This window comes from Callospermophilus lateralis, chromosome 8, assembly GCF_048772815.1.
Source record: "Callospermophilus lateralis isolate mCalLat2 chromosome 8, mCalLat2.hap1, whole genome shotgun sequence".
Lineage (NCBI taxonomy): Eukaryota > Metazoa > Chordata > Mammalia > Rodentia > Sciuridae > Callospermophilus > Callospermophilus lateralis.
The window spans coordinates 31,363,787-31,383,401 of NC_135312.1; the positions used below are offsets into that span (position 1 = coordinate 31,363,787).

General features: G+C 36.8%; 1 protein-coding gene across 4 annotated transcripts in view; it reads left to right on the forward strand.

The window, feature by feature from the left end:
• The first annotated feature begins 14,379 nt into the window (after window positions 1-14,379).
• The window catches only part of Nsun7 (NOP2/Sun RNA methyltransferase family member 7), a 29,201-nt gene continuing 23,965 nt past the window's right edge, over window positions 14,380-19,615 (forward strand). For 2 of the 4 annotated variants that reach the window (XM_076864955.2, XM_076864956.2), the window contains exons 1-3: window positions 14,380-14,692; window positions 18,607-18,669; window positions 19,028-19,154. In XM_076864955.2, the coding sequence (XP_076721070.2) occupies window positions 14,380-14,692; window positions 18,607-18,669; window positions 19,028-19,154 (503 nt within the window). Of the gene's footprint in view, window positions 14,693-18,606; window positions 18,670-19,023; window positions 19,155-19,615 lie in introns of all 4 variants that reach the window. The other 2 variants (XM_076864954.2, XM_076864957.2) reach the window with 1 other exon arrangement.

Genomic DNA, 19,615 nt, shown 5'->3' on the forward strand with positions numbered 1-19,615 from the left:
ACACTGACATACTTCAATGTTAAAACATTATTTTTTATATACCTAAAATTCAAATCTAATTGGGCAGTCCCTAAATTCTCTGGCAACCCTAACTATACATCCATTAAAAAAAAAAAAAAAAAAAAAAAAAAATCAATGACTACTTGTCAATTTACCAGCAGATGGCTCCCCAAATCTAGTTTAGTATAAGATAGTATGTTCAAACCTAGTAATAGATCATTTCATTTGGGGGTTTTTGTTGTTTTGAGTGATTACTTGATTAATTTGGTCTGTTTGAATTTGTTTTTTGGAAGGAGTGGATTTTTTTTTTAGTTATAGAAAATATTAAATATGCCTTTTCACTCTTCATGATCCTTTTTGCTTATTAATTAATTATATATATTTGTGGGGTACAGTGATATTTCAATATGTCTACAATGTATAATGATCAATGAGGGTAATTAGCATTTCTATTTTACAATTTCTTTATATTTGGAGACTTTGAACACCTTTTCTAAATCTTCTCAAATTTAATAGATTATTACAAACTAGTCACCCTATTGTGCTAAAGAATACTAGAATTTATTCTTTGTATCTAACTGTATTTTGGTACTCATTATCCAACTTCCCTCTATCCCCCAACCACTACTCTTACTAATCTCTAATAATCACTATTCTACTCTTTTCTCTTTTGAAATCAACTTTTTTAGGTTTCAAAATTGAGAGACAATATACAGTATTTGTCTTTCTGCACCTGATTTATTTCACTTAACATAATATCCTTCAGTACCTTCCATTTTGCTGCAAATGATAGGCTTTTATTCTTTTTTTACAGCTGCATAATATTTCATTGTGCATATAAGCCACATTTTTTTATCCATTTATATGATCCTTAACTTAAAAATTAAAAAAGGAACCATAATTTAATTTGTTATTTTCATATATTTCACAAGCATTTAAATGTTAGTGCAGCATGTATAATTTCAGTATAAGGTAAGCTGACTGATACAAAAGAATCCTATACCTATTAGATTATGTGTGCTGAGTATTAGGGAGAGATCCTCCATAAAAATCATACCTTCACCCTTTTCATGCAGTGAATGCAATTTAAATACCAGGATATTTTAAAAAAATATTTATTTTTTAGTTTTAGGTGGACACAATATCTTTATTTTATTTTTTTTATGTGGTGTTGAGGATCGAACCCAGTGCTCCGTGCATGCCAGGTGAGCGCGCTACCGCTTGAGCCACATCCCCAGCCTAATACCAGGATATTCTGTTTTGACTCCCAAACATACCTAGTGCTCCCAAAGGAATTATTGATTCAACAGAATTTTTAGACTTATCACAGTTTTGTCAACCTTTGCCAATGTCAGAATGCCTCCAGAGACAAGGGAACATCGACTCCAGTGCTCATTAATCCCTGACAATAAATAATAAACAATTAAGTTGTAGTTCCAATATTTCTATTAATATTGAAGTATCATTATATTTGGATTTTTTCAAATCTCCACCTATAGCATTCAATTTTTAGTTCCTTGCTTAAAAAAAAAAAAAAAAATCCTTCAAAGGAAGTATAGGGGTCTGGTGGTGGTAGAACACTTGCCTAGCATGCACTAGGCCCTGGATTTGATCTCCATGGAAGAAAAGAAAGTGCAGAGAAACCAAAAATATCCTATAATAATGGTTTTCCCTGTGTTGGAAACAAATTAGGCTAGAATGTTCTGATACAGTATAGAAGGCACTATTTTCATGTGGCATTCACAGTAAGAATATACATGGCACTCCACACGTTCTCTCTATTGTGCTTGTATTCTGTGCCCCAGGAGTCTGCTCTGAATAGATGCATCAAAGGGCTCCCTTGCTCTCAGGCTGAGGGTCGGTTCAGCCAAAATAAGCTACTGCATCTTCTAGAGACTGGAAACAGTGAGGTCAGAAATGTTTCTCTAGCTCACTCCCTACCAGAGAGCTGCCATGAGCTGGCTGCAAACATCAAATTTCTACTGAGGGCCATAGGTTCCATCTGGTGGTCTGGTCTGGTCTGGTCTTCCTCTCCCCTCCCTTCCCCTCCTCTACTCTCTTTTTCTGTCTTTCTTATGATGGGGAGTGAACCCAGGGGCTCTCTACGACTGAGATACACCCCCAGCTCTTTTTATTTTGAGACAAAGTCTCAGGGTCTCCCTAAATTGCCCAGGCTGGCCTTGAACTTGAGATCCTCTTGTCTCCACTTCAGAGTAGCTGGGATTATAGGCATATGCCACTGTGTCAGGGAACTGATGGTGTTTTCTAAACAAAACCTTTCCTTTCCCCAAATTTGGGCTAGGGCTTCTTGTTCCATGGACCTTTTTTATATAGCTGTATCACTACACTGTATTATAATTTTCTGCCTACCTTTTGCAAATCTAGGAAATTTGTCTTCTTTTTGTCTTGGTACGGAGTAACACTCAGTAAGTTCGATAACTTTTTAATAATTAAAAAGAGTATTCTAAGCCAGGCTTGGTGGTGAAGGTCTGTGATCTCGGGAAATGGAGACAGGAAGATTATAAGTTCAAGGCTAGCCTGGGCAACTTCTCAAAAAATCAAGAAGCCCAAGTTCAATTCCCAATAATGCAAGAAAAATACAAAACAAAACAAACAAAAAAAAAAAAAAAATAGAAAAAAGAAAAGAAAAGAAAAAGAAGGAGAGGCCATTTTCAAGTGATGCCTGTTCTCATCAATCTAGCGGGAGAGACGGGATAACCTGAGAGCCTAGTGCCACTAGCGCTGAAAATCCGCTAAAAAAAAAAATCACCAAAAATAACTTGGAGCAAAAGACAATCTGCAAAGCTTCACCAGGGTTGACGCAGTGGGTTTTAACCTTTAGGAGAGAGCCAATTACGGAAAACAACCTAACTTCTTTATTGAATACACACATAATGCTTTGGAACATGATAGGAGATTAAGGTTTAATAATGACAAAATGAAGACCACAATAAAACAGCCCCCTACTAGCCCAGGAATTCTTACTTTGAAAATGATAGAATGAATGAACCAAGATCACCAGACAGCTCTTGAACTAATTTTAGGTATAAAAGGTGGATATTACTATCCTTCCTCATGAAAAATGTTTTATTCTAAGTGTTGTTTCTCATTGAGTATTATCAAAAAGGAGAAAAATTATTGTCCTAAATTTTTGAGATAGATTTGGCAATAGTAAGTATTTAGATATATTTCATACTGAGAGAAGAAGTAAGAGATCATCATGTATTCTTATCTACTAAAAAGTTTTTTTTTATATATTTACATTTTAGTTTTCAGCAGACACAACATCTTTGTTTGTATGTGGTGCTGAGGATCAAACCCGGGCTGCACCCATGCCAGGGGAGCGTGCTACGGTTTGAGCCACGTGCCCAGCCCCCTAAAAAGTTTTATTTTCTTACTTTTATCAAAGGATTTTTTAAAATAACTTGTTACTAATAGCTTGAGCCTCTTTAATGCAGAACTCCCTCACCAGAACTAAGGTTCTCACCTTGTTTATTTTATAAAATATAATCCAGGTATTTCTATTCTTTCTCTCTTTTTTTTTCCTTTTCCTCTTTTTTTTTTCTTTTCTTTTTTTTTTTACATTGTTCAAAATCAAGCCCAGTGCCTCATACTAGACAAACACACCACCCCTGAACTACATTCCAGCCCTCTAATATTTTTTGAGGCTGTATGTGATGAAAAATATTTTGATGAAATGAATGTTTAAATCTTTTAAGTTATGATTACTGTGTAAGATGACTAGTTAGTTGCTGGTTTTTATTTTTATTGTGCTGAAATTAAATGCAACATTTATAATTAAAAAAAGGAGGAGGAGGAAGAAGAGGAGGAGAAGAAAGAGGAGGAAGAGAAAGAAAGGAAGAGAGTATTTGACCAATTATTATAGAGGTTTCAAAATTGCATATTTTTTTCTTTCTTTTTGTTTTTTTGCTTCCTTTGGGTAAAAACTTAATTTGTAATGGGGTCACCATATTAAGGACATTACAAATAGGTGGCATCTATTAAAAAATTTTATTTTATCTAGTTACATTGATCAATGCAAAATAGTTCATCTGGACAGGGAAATATTCATTTTAGACCTTAAATTTAATTTAAACCAACAGTAGACACTGATCGAATTATCAAGAAAATTTCCACAGTTCACTTTTTATGAGTGTATAAATACAGCCCTGGAATAAGAATGGGAATTTTTAGTATTTTATAGTGTTTAACATTTATAGTTTCTTGAAGACTTGATAGGAATTTTTCCTTAGTATGAAGTAAACACATAATCTTCCATTTTGGGGGGCTCCCTTAATAAAATCTATTTTGTTTTAGAAAATTTAATATACATTTTGTTGTTGTTGTAGGTAAATATATCAGTTTGTATTTGGGTTTCACAACACTAGAATTTCTCTGAGAAGATCCATCTTAGGTTGAGTCAGGCTAATCAATTTATTGAGGAAAAATCATTGGCAAAACAAAGAGGATAAGAGGGGGTCAAGCAAAGCCATATTACCATTCATCATTTACACATGATTAGAAATATGGTCAATATTATTAAATTTTATTTGCTCTTTTTAGTTATACATGATGGTAGAACATCTTAGTTTTTGAAAATGGGATATTTCTTGATAGAAATAAGACCACAACCGGCAAGGAGCCATAAATGGCAATTTTGCACTTGAAATATGGTTCATCCAACTTGAGATTAGTGCAAAAATACGATGTAAAATGTCATTAACTTATAAAATATTGATTACAAACTGAAATAAATTTTTGATATAACTGGTTAAATATATTATCAAAATAAAAAAAGACCACAATATCCTTTAGTAAAATGTCTGATACTTGCACTGAAAATAACTATTTTAAAACTTATTTAAACAACATGTCTAATACATTCTGAATAGCTTGTCATTTTATCAAAAACAATGAAAAATAATCATTAGAGAAACATAAATTAAAATAATCTACTTTTAAAGATTTTCAACCATAAATATATGATGAAACACTTTTTTTAAAAGTCACATTTCCGTTAGATGTGAAAGAGCTTCTGGAATCACTGAAGACCTTTGCAAATCTGACTCTCCATGAAATCAGTAAGACCTTTGCTGTGAAGAAGGTCTTTAGTTTGAATGTCTTGTTTTTTGCTTTCTTTGGGTAAAAACTTAATTTGTAATGGGGTCATCATACTAAGGACATTACAAATAGGTGGCATCTATTAAAACTCCTATTTATTGATTGTTGATTTTACTTCTTGTGCTTTAGGAGTCTTGTTAAGGAAGTCAGTTCCTGAGCCAATATGTTGGAGTTTGGGCCTACATTTTCTTCTAATATGGCAGGGTTTCTGGTCAAATACCTAGGTCTTTGATCCACTTTGAGCTGACTTTTGTACAGGATGAGAGATAGGAGTTAAATTTCCTTCTACTACACATGAATTTCCAATTTTCCCCACACCATTTGAAAGGCTATCTTTTCTCCAATGTATGTTTTTGGTTACCTTGGCATATATCCAAAGGATTTAAAACCAGTATTCTGCAGTAACACAGCCACATCAAAGTTTATAGCAGCTCAATTCACAATAGCTAAGCTATGGAACCAACCTATGTGCCCTTCAACAGATGAATGGATAAAGAAAATGTGGTAGATAAACACAATGGAATATTACTCAGCCATAAAGAAGAATGACTTTATTTTTCAGCAAATGAATGGCTCTAGAGACTATCATGCTAAGTGAAATAAGCCAGTCCCCAAAAGCCAAAGGTCAAATGTTTTCTCTGCTATGTAGAAGCTAACCCACAATAAGGGGAGGGGAGTTGAGGGGAAGAATAGAAGTTCAGTAGATTAGACGATGGGGAATGGAGAAAAGGGAGTGGAGAAGGAACAGAAAAAATGGTGGAATGAATCCGATATAATTTTCGTATATAAATATATGAAAACAACATATGTACATCCATAAGAATGGGGTCCTAATTAGAATAAGATATATTCCATGCTTGTATAATTATATCAAAATGGATTCTGCTGTCATATATAACTAAAAAAAACAAATGAATTTTTTTTATGGTTGTTCAAAACAAATGAATTTTAAATATAAAAAATCTAGTACAACCAATGAAAATTATCAATAATTTTTTTTTCAGAACTATGAAAATTAACCAAAAGCTTGTAAAAAGTTGAGTAGTAAACAAAAACAAAACCTGCTCAGCCTTAGTTTGTGGCACTGCAACTTGACCTACTCCATTATTGATTCTGGGCACTTAAAGCCATGCTGGATATGGTGGTACATGCCTGAAATCCCAGCTCGGGAGGCTGAGGCAGGACATTCGTGAGTTCAAAGCCAGCCTCAGGAATTTAGTGAGCCTTAAGCAACTCAGCAAGACTCTGTCTCTAAATAAAATATAAAAAGGGTCTAGGGATGTGGCTGGGTGGTTAAACACCTCCCTGGGTTCAATCCCTGGTTATTTATATATATATATATATCCAGGTCTGGTGGTACATGTCTCAATTCCAGTCATTTGGGAGGCAAGAAGAGCAAAGGTTCAAGTCTAAGCTATGCAACTTAGCAAGACTGGCTTTTGAAATAAAAAATTAAAAAGGGCTGGGGATGTTGCTCACTGGTAGAGTCCCCTCAGTTCAATCTCCAGTACCACCAAATCAAACCAAACCAACCAAACAAAAAACCCCAAACAAACAAAACACCTCCCTCCAACATACACACAGAAGAAGAAGGAGGAGGAGGAGGAGGGGTGGGGAAGAAAGTTGGAAAGTTAACAGATACATGAAAATGAAATGAGGCACTCCCAAATAGCCAACTGGGCACAAAGGAATCACAAGGGAAACCAGGAAATAATTTGAAATTAATAAAAATGAAAACGTAATGTACTACACTTATGGAATACAACCAGAAGGAATTTATATCTATAAATGCCTATATTTAAAAAAAGGTATTAAACCCATAACCTAACTTTCCACCCTAAGAAACTAGAAAAAGAAGAGAAAACTAAATTCAAGCAAGCAGAAACAAGAAAATAATAGAGACTAGAGTGGAAATAAGTGAAACAGAGAATAGAAACACAAGAACATATATTCAAAAACACTTAACTATATAGACCTTTGCCAAAAACTCATAAACACAACTTCAATATGGTCTTGACAACAAGCGCAAAGGTTTAACCAGTTTTAATTTCTTTTTTTTTTTTTTTTTAAAGAGAGAGTGAGAGAGAGAGAGAAAGAGAGAATTTTTTAATATTTTATTTTTTAGTTATCGGCGGACACAACATCTTTGTTTGTATGTGGTGCTGAGGATCGAACCCGGGCCGCACGCATGCCAGGCGAGCGTGCTACCACTTGAGCCACATCCCCAGCCCCAGTTTTAATTTCTTGAGGCTTTTCCCTCATTTTCCTTCTACAATAACAGCTACCACATTGGTATGAATAAATGACAATAGGGAGAAAAAAATTCATCTTGCTGAGCTTGTCAGTGATTAGAAATATTCCAACCTTGCATTTTAAAGTACTTAACAGAAATAAAATCAGTGATGACCTCCAGGTCTAGAGAACATGCCATGAAACTTGAAAGGAATAGTTTTGGAATAAATATATAGAAAAACCACCTTTTATATTGGGCAATAAATTTATAAAATTTATAAATTTATGAAATTGTTCCCCTGATGTAAAATACCAAATGTCTCAACAAATGGCTTAGGGATATATATATATATATATATATATATATATATATATATATATATATCTTATATATTTAATTCCTTTATTTTATTTATTTTTTATGTGATGCTAAGGATCAAACCCAGTGCCTCATACATGCCATGCAAGCAGCTCTACCACTGAGCCACAACCCCAGCCCTTGGGGAGATATTTGAGGAGATCAATATCCACTTTTCCAGCGAAACATTTGCTCTTCAATTCACTGATCTTCATCACCACTCTACCTCTTCCACTGATTAGCACGGAGTATTGCTGTATCTCTAAGAACTCAAACTTAAATTTCTCTCTCCAGTGGACTCTTTTCCTTCCATTCTCACACTCACTGAATATTCTCAGCCTTTCTGAAACTTCAGCTCCTTATCATTTCCCTATATGCACAGTCCTTCTGACCATTATGTTTTGTTTTGTTTTTTATATTTTTTAGTTGCCAATTGATTTTTTTCCTTTTTTTAGTTTATTTTATATATGGTGCTGAGGATTGAATCCAGGGCTAGGCAAGTGCTCTACCACTGAGCCCCAGCCCCTGTCTGACCACTTTGTTCAGTTTTTGTCATAAGGAAGAACTGCCAAGACAATGGTAAGAAACTGTCAGGTGAGGCCTGGAAATAAAGGAGACAGCAATTTCATAGAGTCAAGACTTGGAACCATAATTCAGGAACCTTCATCTCATGGACCTTCTGCCATTCCTACCATACCCTCCACCATCCTCTCTATCTCCAGCTTCCTGAAAAATATAATCAGCCATGCTGGTTAAGTCCATTGTTTGTGGCATGGGTAGCGTGTTTGGGAGGTATGTACGCAAGGTTAACAATATCTCAGAACAACTCAAAATGCACAAAATCAGATGTAAACATTGTGACATACAAACTACAATTTTATTTGTCCAATATTAATGTAAGATCAAGAAATTTTCAACGAAATAGAAAACAAGAACAAAGACATATTGTAAGCACCTTGTATATCTTACTGACATTGACATTTTAATTGGCACCATCTTTACTAGACTGTATCAGGCATGAGTTTATTAATTCATGTATTCACGTACCTCTAATGATATTTGGGAAATTTCTTTCCCCCTCTCTTTTATTCCTCCTTGCTTCCTTCATTAAGGCCTCAACAAGAAGAGCTTTTCTGTACCACATCGAGTCAAGTATGCCTCCAAAACACATTTGCCGCACTATGCCTGTGCTAGCTGGTGCTGCATTGTTGCTTGGCAACCTAAAACATTTATTTTTGTTTTCTTGATTTCCTATCAGTTTCCTCAATTAACTGCCAATGCTTTTCAGTCTCTTCAAACCTGTCTCCACTCACTTTTTTTTCTCAGTAAATAAATCACAGACTTTAACACATCAGGCAATAACTAAAAGGAGTGAAGAGACTTGCCTGGTACTAATTTGTGACAATTTTTAGGACTAGAAACCTCTAGTCAGACTCCAGTTTAAAAATTCCCACTACCTCAGGGCCATGTGAGTGGACTGAATTCATCTGTGACACGAGATTTTCTAATTTCTTTTTCGACAGTTCTGAGTGTCATGTATTTCCTCCTTCTTGTTTCAGAGGAAGCACTGTTCCTCTGAGTAAGTCCTGCCAGTGTTTCCCAGAAGGTGAGGCCAGCACCTCTGAAGGCGTGGCAGATGACCTAAGTGGCACACAGATCTGGTATTGAATGACGTTTAATACTCAGTGAGAACACTGCTTTATTCCATGCTCTTTCAGTGTCTGACAAGGACAAAGGCTTGTATCTGTGTTTAATGCCTCTCTACCAACAACCGTCTCCTTCTTCAACAAAGAGCAGTGGACATGCTGGGAAGCTTGGTGCAATCTTTTCTAGCCAGAATTTAATAGTATTGTTTCACTTACTTTCCTTTATGGCAAATAATGCTGATTTTCCAGTGTTACTTTTTTCTTTAAGTAAAATAATAAATTTTATTGAAAAATAAAATATTGCTAAATAACATAAGTGGGGAAAATAATCTAAATAGCAGTATATGAATGACAAGGAAAAAAACAGGAAGGTAGTGCTTGAATGATCAATCCTGGGCATTACCACATTGGCAAAATCCATTATAAATAGTTGTCTACTGCAATCTTGTTTCTTCTATACTACAAAGGACAACCTATGGTCTACCTCAGTCTTCTGTTTCAAATTAAAGAAGTTTTTTTTTTTCTCCTCTGCAAGTGGTTATAGCTTCTTTGGCTAATCTTTTGGGTTAAAGAACCCACATCATATTTTGATTTTCCCAAAGGGATCTTTGCCTTGTCAACTTTTCATTTCCTTTTCAAGCTGTTTAGGACAAGTTTCTTTAAGGCAGGGCAAAAGGACACTGGAATAAAGCTTCCCTTTACTGTATGCATAGCGATCTTCCACAACAGCTCATTTGGTATCAGAGGATAATGCTCACCTACCTATATAATGCTTTCTTGGGTGACTTAGTTTGTTTTCCGTTGCCATAACAAAATACCTGAGGTTGGGTAATTTTAAAACAAAAGAAGTTTATTTTGGCTTACAATCCTGCAGGCTGGGGAATCCAAGTGCACATCACCAGCATTCGTTCAGCTTCTGGTGAAGGCCTCATGCTATGTCAACTCATGGCAGAGAAATCAAAGGGGAAACAGGCAGGTAAAGAAGAGATGCACAGGTAAAGAAGAGTGTGTGTGGGGGGGTGCCAGGTTCACTTTATAACTACCTGCTCTAGTAATAATTACATATTCCTAAGGAAATGACAATAATCCCTTCATGAGGGTGGAGATCTTATGACCAAATTACATTTTAAAGGTCCCATAACCTCTCAACATTATGTTGGTACCAAACCTCAAGATGAATTTTAGTGGGGACAAACCATATTCAAATCACAGAGTATATATTCCTTCTTCTTGATAATCTTTCTTCTCTCATGCTCTGAGGATGGGATATTTCAGTATATCTGATCATCAGTCCCAGTGCACCTTGCCAATGAGACTCTGAGAATCCTTATGCAAATAGGGTTCTCCATGGCCTAACCTAAAGTTTCAAGTTAAATATAGTTTAAGTCCACAGTAGAACACTAGATAACTTTAGAAATTAAAAACAAAAGCAAAACCAAAAACCCAAAAAACAAAAAACAAGGAAAAGGGGTGTTGCAAAGGAAATCAACCACACAGTTTCTAAAAAGCAATAATTAGAAATTTAGTCTTGAGGTTTAAGACCATGAGTTAAAATTCTTTTTTTTTTTTTACCATATGATTTATTTTTATTTATTTTTTAGGCATACGTGACAGCAGAATGTATTTTGACATATAATACATACTTGGAATGTACATACATCAATCATATTATCTATTCTATTCTGCTGTCCTTCCTATCCTCCCTATTCCTCCCCTCCTCTCCCATCCTTTCTCTCTATCCAATCTAATGTGAAACACTTTTTTTTCTTTTTCTCATCACAACATCATATTTGTATTCTGTATAACAATGAGGTTCTTCTTCCATCTTCCGTGCAATGAGTTAAAATTCTTTATATTTCATGTTTTTTATATTTTTATTATAAATTTTTTTATTATAGGCTTCAGTGGAACTGGATACAGTTTTCTATGTCCAGATCAAATGGAAGCAAGTGAGCAAGTGTATTTTGAATATCTACATGTCTAACATATCCTAGGGCTCTGAGTCAGATTCAAGGAATGTTAATTTACAAATGTTTCAAATACTCTAACTCCTGAGGAAAGAAAATCACTCTTTTGATTCTTTTGGCAAAAGGCCCAGTATCTAATTTTTAATTTTTTATACCATCTCTGATTTAATGTTCTGACCACATTATAGAATGTGACTCAAACAAAGACCACATTTTTTACTATGCCATTTTCATAACAGTTGAGTCCATACTTATCTCTATGGTTACTTTTTTACAGTGTACACTGAAATTTAATATGCTCTCCTCTGGCTCTCCCCTCTAATACATTAAGTTGATAATGAGGCCATAACCCAGGAGTGAGAAGTAAGGAAGCAAAATTATGAAAACAATTGAAATAAACAGTGACCATGGATTTACTAACTCCCAACTGTTTGCCTAAGTTCTACTTTGGGTGTGGATTCTTTTATTACATCTTGCTTTCAGTATAGTGAAAGGTCACTACATTAAACTACTTATATGAGAAGACAAGCTTGTCAGATTATATTTTGAAAGACTATAATATTTTAAAATTTATAACTCTTGTCTCACATTTTCTATAGACTGTACTGTGTGATGCATGATAAAATGCCTCATGACCTCCAAGATACCTCCCATATTTTTAATCTTCTGTGAAAAAGTAATATTTTGTTGTTCCTGGAAATAAAAAGATATGTAATAAAAATAAGATAATAAAGATCTAATGAAATATTTTAGAGTGTGTATGTTGTATGCATAGAGAGATGGCAGAAGGAGGGCAATACAGAAATATACACAAATGTTTGTAAATGAAAATTGAAGGATACCAAAATACAAGTATATTCATCCATTAATTTCTTAAAGGCAAGGTCCTTGATTATTTCTGTATATTCACTTTTCATTTCCAGTGCTGAACACAATAACAGGCACACAGTAATAAGTTATTGTATACTTATTAAATGAATATATGCATGAATGAAATTTTATGGGAAAACAGAAAAGAAAACATTGGACATCCTGGAAATGATGGAAGTGGGTGGGTTGGTGGGAGAAGAGGTCAGGGAGTAAAGGTCTGTAGGAAATACTGCTAATTTCCCCCATTATCCATTCTTTATTCTATTTAATTTTTTTTTAGTAAAGTTCCTGAGAGTTAGCTGGATACATTTCCCAGCTTCCTTTGCAGCTAGTATGCCATGTAACTACATTCTGGCCAATGGTATGCAAGCAAAAGTAATGTGTGCACCTTTCAGGTTGTGCCATTGAAAGGCATGGACATGCCCTCTCGTACCCTTTCATCCCCCTTTACTCACTGGTTGAAAAGGGCTTGGGGATTCACCATTTTAGACTCAGCCAATAAGGGCAAATCCCTTAGAGGCAATCCCAAGGGGGACTTTGGGTCCCTGACAACTTTGTGGAGGAGTATCATCAGCCCATCAGGACTTCCTGTGAGAAACAAACTTCTGTTTTAAGCCCAAGATTATTTTAGATCTGTCTCAGCAGCTAAATTTATATCCTAACAAATGCAAGCTTCAGGAAAGGCTGCCACAGAAGCGGCGCTGGCGCTGAGTTCACCAGGTAGACCTAGCGGGGAGGGGTTTTAAGTCTGAAGGGCGTGTGTGCAGAGATGGAAGTTGGGGAGCTGGCTTAAGGGTGACAAGCAATGACGATGGAAAGCGAGGCAAGGCTCAGATACCAGAAGACCTGTCCTGCCTCTCTCAAAGGTTTCGATTTTACCCAGTGGGGAGTGTAGGAGGATGGAAGATTCAAATACAACTCACATGCAAAAAATCGGGTTTCTAGGAGAGGGAAAAGAAATTCACAGAGGCCAAAAGACTTTTCCAAGTTAGTGACAGAGGTGGAATAACCAGACGAGAGTTTTTCCGAACTGTGGTCTTGGAGCTGATTACATCAGAATCACCTGGGTTACCTGAGGAAAATGCAAATTCCCGGGTCCTTCCCCGGAACTACCGATTCTAACCACAAATCTCTGGGGATGGTTTCTAGCAATTTCCACTTTTAACGAGAACTTCAAGGGCTTGAGAGTTGACAACCACGGAACCACAGCAGACTACTTTGAAATAGCTCTTTTAAGTGTTCATAAATACGACTGAGCGTGAGCGCTCGGGCCACGTGTCATAGGCAGGGGGCGAGCAGGTGCCACTCGGCTCACAAGACTTACCCGGCGAGAGGCGCCACCCGGCCAAATCCCGCGGGAATAGCCCGAGCGCGGCGCCCGCCCATTCCCGTTGCCATGGAGACCGCCCTCAGGACCAGTCGACCGCAGGAGCGTGGGGAGGCCGAGTCCTCCGCTGCCTGCGCCCGCCGGTTCAGCCGTGCTCCGCTCGTCCCTCTCCGCCGCCGCGTCCGCGAAGGAGGCCTTACGAGGCCGGGCCAGGACCGGAGCCGCGCCCCCTTTCGAGGAGCCCGATCGCGCCCAGCGCTGGAGGCCGTGTCCCCCCTGCCCGAACCTGGACGGTGGGAGTGGCTGCATTTGAACCAAACGGCCTTCGCGGGCAGCTGCCGCTGCAGACGCCACCGCTTCAGCCCCGAGCTCCCGAGGGCCTGTTGCCGACCCCAGCCTCAGTGCCCAAAGTGCAGAGGCTGCCGCGTCTCTGTCCCCAAAGCTCTGGGAAACATCCGCCCTCGGGGTAAGGGCGGATTTGTGGGAGCCGGGGACCAGCGCCTGCGGGGCCGCAGTCGCGGTCACTGGGGCCCTCTGTCCCCACCCTGGCCACGGTAAACGTCGCTCGTCTCTTGGGAAGCGGCTCTCCATCTCTCCTCTCCTTTTTTGAGTGCTGGAAGTTTCTCTTGGGGCTCGTCTGACTCACAGTATGGGAAGCTTGGACCGGCCAGTGAATGCCACCTTGTAGTCTTTGACGCCACAACCAAGGGGCCGTCCAGAGAGGTGCTGCAGAAATAGTGATTGACCGAGATAACCTTTTCTTTCCACAGAGACGATGCTTAAGATACAAGGAAAAGCATTTCCCGGAACATCTTAATTGTCATTGAAGCTTGAGCTAACGACAGCCAAGGGGCAAACATGTTGAACTCCGCAAGTGAACTGGAGTTTTCGGACGAAAACAATGTCGAGGAGATCTCCCAATTGGCTTCCCTGGAGGTGTCAGGTGGCACAGTATCCACCCAAAGAAGTTCGATTATTGTACCCGAAAAAACGGGCTACCCGGACTCCGTGTACGTTTTGGCGGCGAACATTTTTCAGGGTATTCGAGTGGAAAAGTCGTCAGATAAAATCTTAATAAAGTACGGGAATGAACCCCTGCCGTCCTTGCCCGAGTTTGAGGATGAATCTGTACAGCGTTTGTCCTATGAGCTGGCTTTCAGTACCCTGAAGTGTGAGTAGTACCAGTCTTGAAGATCAGCCCTAGAATAAAACGATAAGGAGAGAATCTGTGAAATGCAGTTCCTCAAACGCATCAGATTTTTTTTTTTTTTTTTTTAAACCATGTGCACATCGTCGGTTAATTGCAAAGGTCAAGGAATTAAGGAAGCTGCAGTGGAACTAACTCCTTATTTTTCTCAGTACCTAACCAAGTGCCTTGTCCTTAGATGTACTGCACGGTTATTAAAATGAACTGGAGGCTGGGGTTGTGGCTCAGTGATAGAGCGCTTGCCTGGCATGTATGAGGCACTGGGTTTGATTCTTAGCAGTACATATAAATAAATAAAAAATAAAGGTCCATTGACAACTAAAAAAAATTAAAAATAAATAAATAAAAGGAACTGGAAAGGATTCTGTTAGTAGGGAGAACAAGAGCCTCCTTGAGTGTCTTTCCATTCCCTGTATGTACATCTTATATATTAGTTTATGAGCTTGCATAAACATAAAACCATTAAGAAAAACTTGGAAAAAACAGATGAAATAAAACGAAAAGGTGCAATATTTTAAAAATGAGTATCACCATTAACCCTAATTAAGATGATTCCACTTTTTAAAAATGTCTTTATTTTTATGTGGTGTTGGGGTTCAAACTCAGGGCGTTGCCCATGCTAGGCAAGCGCCCTACCTCTGAGCTACAACCCCAGCCTAGATGATTCCATTTTTAGCAGATAGCTTTAATTTTGGGAGCCCAACTTCAGTGTAATTTCCCTCTCTACCTCCAGGGTTCCAGTCCCAATGTTTCAGATTCTCTCCACTGTGGTTGTTAATTATCAACTTCTGAGTGTGGAGCTGACTCTAGGAAAATACCAGATATTGTTACTAAGAGGAAATCTGTCAAAAGGTCAGGAGTCTTTTCTTTGTGTACTAGTTGTAACCATAAATTTTATACTGGTTGGTAAATTGCATGTAGGTCCAAAAATAATTTCCTTAAATGTTTGGGAGTACTGGCAGCCTGACTAAACTGATGAGCATATGGCTTCCCAAAGAGACACCTTGAAGAGGTATGATATTTGTAAACTCACATTTGGCTTATATATTTTATGTTCAGAAAGTCATGATTTAAGAAAAACAAAACAGGATTTCATCCCTAAGGTCTTATAGGAACAATAAAGCTCTAGAAGTTATTGTATAAACTAGAGAGTCCCTTTCATTTATGAGTTTGTGAATGGGTGATTAGATCTCATTACCATCGGTTTTGGAGAAAGTAGGAGAAGGAAAAACCAAAATCTTTAAATTATACAAATATTAAGTGTATCCCTTTGGTTGTGTTTTATGCTTTTCAGTTGTATTGTTTGTGTCTTTGTGGGTGTCCTTTTTTTTTTTTTTTGCATAAACTCTTTCAAGCAATTAGAATTTTTATCTGATTAACCTTTTAGAGTTTTAAAGGCCTCATTATGATTTTTTTTTTAAAAATAAAAACTAGTTCTATTTTTACCAGATAACCACAAGGTCAGTTTTCTGCTAAACAAGGTAGAATTACTAATGAAGAGAAACCTGTTCCTATTATTTGACTTCTGTCAAAGTAGTAGAGTACTAGCAGCTAATTTGTTTATTTTTCAAAGAATCTCTGTATGCTTCAAGTAATAATAGATATTAAAAAGAAAAACTGGTGAAATGATTTCTTAAGAGATGTATGAACAACCAATAAAAGGAAATGAAGACAAAAACAACTTAAGGAGAGAGAGAGGGGCTGGGGATGTGGCTTAAGCGGTAGCGCGCTCACCTGGCATGCGTGCGGCCCGGGTTCGATCCTCAGCACCACATACAAACAAAGATGTTGTGCCCGCCGAAAACTAAAAACAAATAAATAAATAAATATTAAAAAAAAAAAAAAAAAAGGAGAGAGAGAGAGAGGTCCCTGAAATTGCTGATCTTTTCCCTGGCTAATCTTTCTTTGAGTTTTCTAGGTGTATGTAGTGATGGGTCAACTTTTACTCCTAGGAACCGAACTGTGATATTAATCTGATCATTTGGGAATCACATATTCTGTCATTTTGGGAAGTATATAAATTGAAAAACCTAGTAAATGCTTAACACATGGTTTGGTTCTAACTTTTGTGTATTAGTAATTGTAGCAGAGAGTTATCCAGGCTACCCTCAGGTTCAACAATTCCCTAACAGAATTCATAGAGCCTAGAAGAGCTTTTATACTCAAGGTTACAGTTTCTTACAGCAAAAGGACATGGATTAGAATCAGCAGCCAGGAAAGTATGTAGGACAGAGTCCAGGAGCAGATAGATGCAAGTGTCCTGTTGTCTTCTCTCAATGGAGTCTTATTGACAAGTGCTTAATTCTCCTGACAATGATATATGACAACAAGAATGCAGAATTGCCAACCTGGGAAGTTCACTGAGTCTTGCCGTGTAGGATTTTTATTAAGGATCAGTCTTATAGAGTGCCCGTGTTGCTGCCCTTAGTTACTCAACTAATAGTGTCTACTATGGGACTCAAAGCCCCAGATAAAGAAAGACACAAAGGCAAGAGATTTCAGAGACACAGAATTGGTTCACAAGTACTAGGATGTAAAACTATGAACTTCATTTTCCTTATAAATGAAATGGGAACATTACCTTGTACAATATATATCCATAATTGATGGCTAAAATATGGATAATGATTCACAAAAGATTTCCTTTGAAAATTGGAGGCTATATTCCCAAACTAGTTTCTTTCTAGTTTCCCCATCTCCCAAATAAAGGTTTAAATTCAGCTTACCTCACATGTAACAGGTTTTCCATAAATGTTGAACAAATTGAAGATGGCCTTGCTTTCTGTTCAGCTGACTAAAGCATCTTTCTCTTTCTCTCTCTCTCTCTCTCTCTCTCTCTCTCACACACACACACACACACAACACACAAATGAACTGCATATAATATGTAAGTATAGTTTAAGTAGTTATATCACAAAAGAACATTCATGTACTGTGGAAGTTTTAAAATATATCCATTTTTGTGCATGCCTGTAATCCCAGCAGTTCAGAAGGCTGAGGCAGGAGGATTCCAAGTTCAAGGCCAGCCTCAGGAAAGGTGATGCGCTAAGCAACTCAGTGAGAGCCTTTCTCTAAATAAAATACAAAATAGTACTGGGGATGTGGCTCAGTGGTCTAGTGCTCCTGAGTTCAATCCTTGGTACCAAAAAGGGGAAAAAAAAATCCCCTTTTTTCCATGTAGTACCTTTGCAATAATCATTCTATTCTCTCTACCTGGCCTACTGTCTGTCCAGCCCTGCCTCCCAGATCTTTACATGACAATTCCTTGTCACTTAGGTCTTAAATTAGATATCATATCATCGGTGTCTTCACTAGTGAGTTCTCCAAATATTTAAGTTGTAAATAATGCCATTCTAACCAAATTATTGGAGAGAATGGAGGATGAGGGAATGCCTCCCACTAATTTTCTAAGGCTAGTATAACCTTGAAACACTGTCAAGGATGTTACAAGGAAAGAAAATTTGAAACCTCATAATCATAAATATAGGACAAAAATTCTAAATAAAATATTAGCAAAAAATAGGAATACTTAAAAAGAATAAGAGAAGGGTTGTTTAACATTATTAATTGTATCTTTTTATGTCTTTCAAAAGACAAATTGCAAGGTTAAAATTCCTTTATGACTACTTTGATTATTCAGAGAGTGCTTCTTTGACTATGATTCTATGTGAAGCCTGGGCCATTAGGACCCAGGATTCATAAAGATTATAAGTATTTTATCATGTCATTTTAATTTAAGTCTTCATTAAGAATCCAAATACACTTTGGATATGAAAGTAAACTTACCTTATGGCATTATTTAAAGTGTATTTTGATTCCAAAGTTTTCATTTTTAGCCTTGGTATCTTTGGTAAACAAGCATTTCCCTTGTCTTGCAGATCAAGATATTTTGGAAACTATGTTAATTGACAGCTATATCTTCCCAAGTACCACAATAGTAAGTAGACACCTTTTAGAATCAGCTTATGTCATGATTATTCTTAATTATTAAAAAGCTTTCATATTTAAATAATAGCTAGTTTGCTTAATGCTGAGACCACTTCAAACTACAGATTCTTTCCTGTTTCTAGTTTGAACCCTTGTCCTTTTCATTTTAATGAAAGTACAAAAATTTTTTTTTTGAAATTTTTTCTACTGGATTTATTTTCTATTTTGAAGACCTTCCCTATTTTCAAGTCTAACCAGACTTTGTAAATATTGTCACATTCCTGCTGTTATGAAAAATAATGGATTGTAAAATGTTGCTATTAGATTTTGTTTGTATACTTTTCTTTTTGTGTGCTTCCTCTTGGTAGCCAGATCACTTGAGCAGTCTTATTATTGTGATGCTGTATGATTTTCAAGATAGAAAATTTCAAAATCGTGTTCTTTCTGATAATGAAGAGTCCATATTAGAAGTTCAAGAAGTAGAGAACCTTCTTAACAGGTAAGTTATAAGTAAAAATGGTTTAATATTTAAAATCAATATCATTGTTTTTACTGGCAAAACTATGCAGTATAGTGTGTGTGTATGTGTGTGTGTGTGTCTGAAAATTTTATGGAGATGAAATATACAAGTTTATAAATTTCTTAAGTTCCTTTATAAACAAATTTGAATAGATTATCCTGTTAAAAATCAAAATGTTTTGAAACCTTGAATTATAAGATTCAATGTATTAACATGTGAGAATCTTTAAAACTTCTTAATAGTTTTTGGCATGTATATAATTCAGACTTCATCTGAAGCGGCTATTACTTTTTTCCTTAGTTTTACTTTCATGTCTTGAGAGCTTGTTTGGAGGTTCTAGCAGGGGAGCTCAGCTAGTCTGTATACCCTTGACTGAAGACCACTCCTCCTCCTCAGGGAAGGTCATCCTCTTTGACCAAGCACACAGCTTTGCAGCTTCG